General features: G+C 37.1%; 2 protein-coding genes across 4 annotated transcripts in view; one reads left to right on the top strand and one right to left on the bottom strand.

Annotated features, from left to right (window-relative positions):
* The window catches only part of LOC122255270 (uncharacterized), a 9,976-nt gene extending 9,014 nt beyond the window's left edge, over positions 1–962 (top strand). The window contains exon 3 of the mRNA XM_043019231.2: positions 1–962. This exon is cut by the window's left edge and continues 274 nt beyond it. Within this exon, the coding sequence (XP_042875165.2) occupies positions 1–17 (17 nt within the window). The 3' untranslated portion in view covers positions 18–962.
* LOC122258897 (transmembrane ascorbate-dependent reductase CYB561) overlaps positions 1–2,500 on the bottom strand; it is a 131,479-nt gene that overhangs the window by 124,280 nt on the left and 4,699 nt on the right. The gene's annotated exons all lie outside the window — the stretch shown is intronic.

Genomic DNA, 2,500 nt, shown 5'->3' with positions numbered 1-2,500 from the left:
AGCTCTCGGCCACGTAGACACGAGCGACGCGACGGGAGCGAGCACCGCGACCGAGGCGCCTCGACCCTCGTCTTCCATTTTAGGATAAATCTGCCATGTTAGCATTAATCTAGTCTTGCGTTGGCGTGTTGCGCGAAGGGCGTCTCTCGCTCTCCCGGTTGCAAGGATCGACCGCCATGCGCATTCCTCGACTTCTGCACTTTATTTCCGTGATGGATGCAATGCAGACTTGTAAATACTCATGAATCTACATTGCGTAGCTGGTCCGAGTAAAGAAGAAGAAAAAAAAAAGTCATCTTAAATTAACGTTATTCCATTGTGTGTGCTAACCTGGAGCCAATTTCACGCTTTACATCACACAGAGTAGATGAAGGAGAATTCCAGTGTTTGTTTTGCTTCTCGTGAGCTTAGAAAAAAAAAATAATAATGAAGGCCAGAGCGGCATTACGTCGCCGCTTCATGTTAAGTTTTTGTACAAATTTGAATACAACGCATCCAAGTCTTCCAGTGGCAAGTGTCTTCCATTTAATATTTAACTATAAATAACTGCAGGTGGCATACATCGAAGTCCTACAATATATAACTAATTCATCCTGAGCTGATTGAGCGCTATATTAACTTGCAATATATTTAGCTAGGCTGCAAGTCCTCCATTTCATTTTATTTTCCCCAACTGGGATGTATATAGGCCTATATTCATGTAAAACAAACAGGACACAAAGTAACGCGAATTACATATTTTTTACTTACATGAAAAAAAAACATACCAATCGAGCCTAAATATTTAAAGCAAATAAAATGCAATTCTGCAATTTAGATAATTAGCAAACATTATGATAAATAATAAAGATTTGAAAATTAACTGATTTTTCGTGCTGTATTGACAAAAAAAAAAGAAAAAAAAAGTCATATTCATAAATCAAGACAAACAAATAACATCTCCCAAAATCCGCTCGTTGAATATCTAAAAAAAATAATAATAATAAATAAAAACAGACGAAAAACAACAACAACACAATTCGCATTATTTTTCCATTCCTGCCTCCATTATTTTGTAATAAAGCGTCACTTCACTAACTTATCAACACGTGTATACAACCCTGTATTTCTTTCGGGTTATAAGGTTAAGTAAAACTCAGCATCAAACATCAAACTTCTTACATAACGACCCCATTAGGTTTCATTGATTATTTATCATTTATTACTTCATTTACTATTATTGTTGTTATTATTATTATTATTATTTATTACTATTATTTATTATTTCATTTATCCTTATCTATAATTATTTTTATTAATTTATCATTTACTACTTATTTATCATTTATTTATTAGTATCATCTATTATTTCATTTATCATTATATATCATTATTATTCATTCATTATTTATCTATTATCATTTATTTATTACTGCTAGCCAGCATTGTACGCTAACCCAATTTCTTTCCTTTTTTTTAACGAATTTCTTCAATCTACACAAAAGACGTTTGGTTTTATGTGACCTGCTTTATCTACCAATACATTCCTTCCTTTCTCCATGTATTTATTCTTTCCTTCTTTCTATCATTCCTGTTTTCTTTTTAAATGTGCTCGGTTGTACACCTCACGCCATGTACCGGTCTCCGCTGTCGTCTTATCAGAGAATAAAATAAAATGATTAAGCGTTTTATTCTTAAGGGGGACTTGTTATGTATTTTTTGTTATTGGATATATCTATCTATCTACTTATCTAGCTAATTAACTTAGGTCTTTTTTTATGTTGAGGTTTATTTCTTCGACTTTAAAGACTTGTGTGTGTATATTGTTATGAGAATTGGTTTATGAGTTGTATGGCTGGGGTAGATAATATATGGGGTCGGGGTGGTGGATAGGCGGGCGGTGTTTGTGGGGGCTGCGATGGTTAGGTGGGTGGATGGCTTGGGGGGGGTGGGTGGTGAGTGTGAGGGTGTGTGGTGAGTGTGGGTGTGTTTGTGGTGTTGGTCTGGGGTCACAGTCTGTGTGTGTGTGTGTGGTGTGGGTGTGTGTGAAGTGTGTAGAGTGGTCTTGTGTGGTGTGTTATTGGGGGGGGTGTGTGTGTGGTATGTGTGTGTGGCTGGTGTGTGTGTGTGTGTGTGTTGTGTGTGTGTGTGTGTGTGTGTGTGTGTGAGTGTGAGTGGGTGAGTGCTAGTGGTGTGTGGTGGGGGGGGGTGGGGGGAGGGGGGGTTGAGTGGGTTTATGTATGTCGGTCGAATATATCTATATCTCTTTATAAATATATATATCAATTATATCTATTTGGGGGGTTTTTGTGAGTGTGTGTGGTTGTGTGTGTGTTGGTGTGTGTGTGTGAGAGTGTTGGTGTATGTGTTTGTTATGTGTGTTGGTAGTTTATGTCTGTAAAACTATATCTTATCTCAAACTATCTACTCTATTGAGTGTTTGTGTGTGTGGTGGTGTTTGTGTGTTGGTGTTGTGATTGTGTTGTGTGGTGTTTTTGAGTGTACTTAAGATTGAGGGAGA

The sequence above is a fragment of the Penaeus japonicus genome, unplaced genomic scaffold (assembly GCF_977035675.1).
Source record: "Penaeus japonicus unplaced genomic scaffold, GWHDUDI00000001_assembly GWHDUDI00000028, whole genome shotgun sequence".
Taxonomy (NCBI): domain Eukaryota; kingdom Metazoa; phylum Arthropoda; class Malacostraca; order Decapoda; family Penaeidae; genus Penaeus; species Penaeus japonicus.
This window is presented reverse-complemented; position numbering and strand designations above follow the sequence as displayed.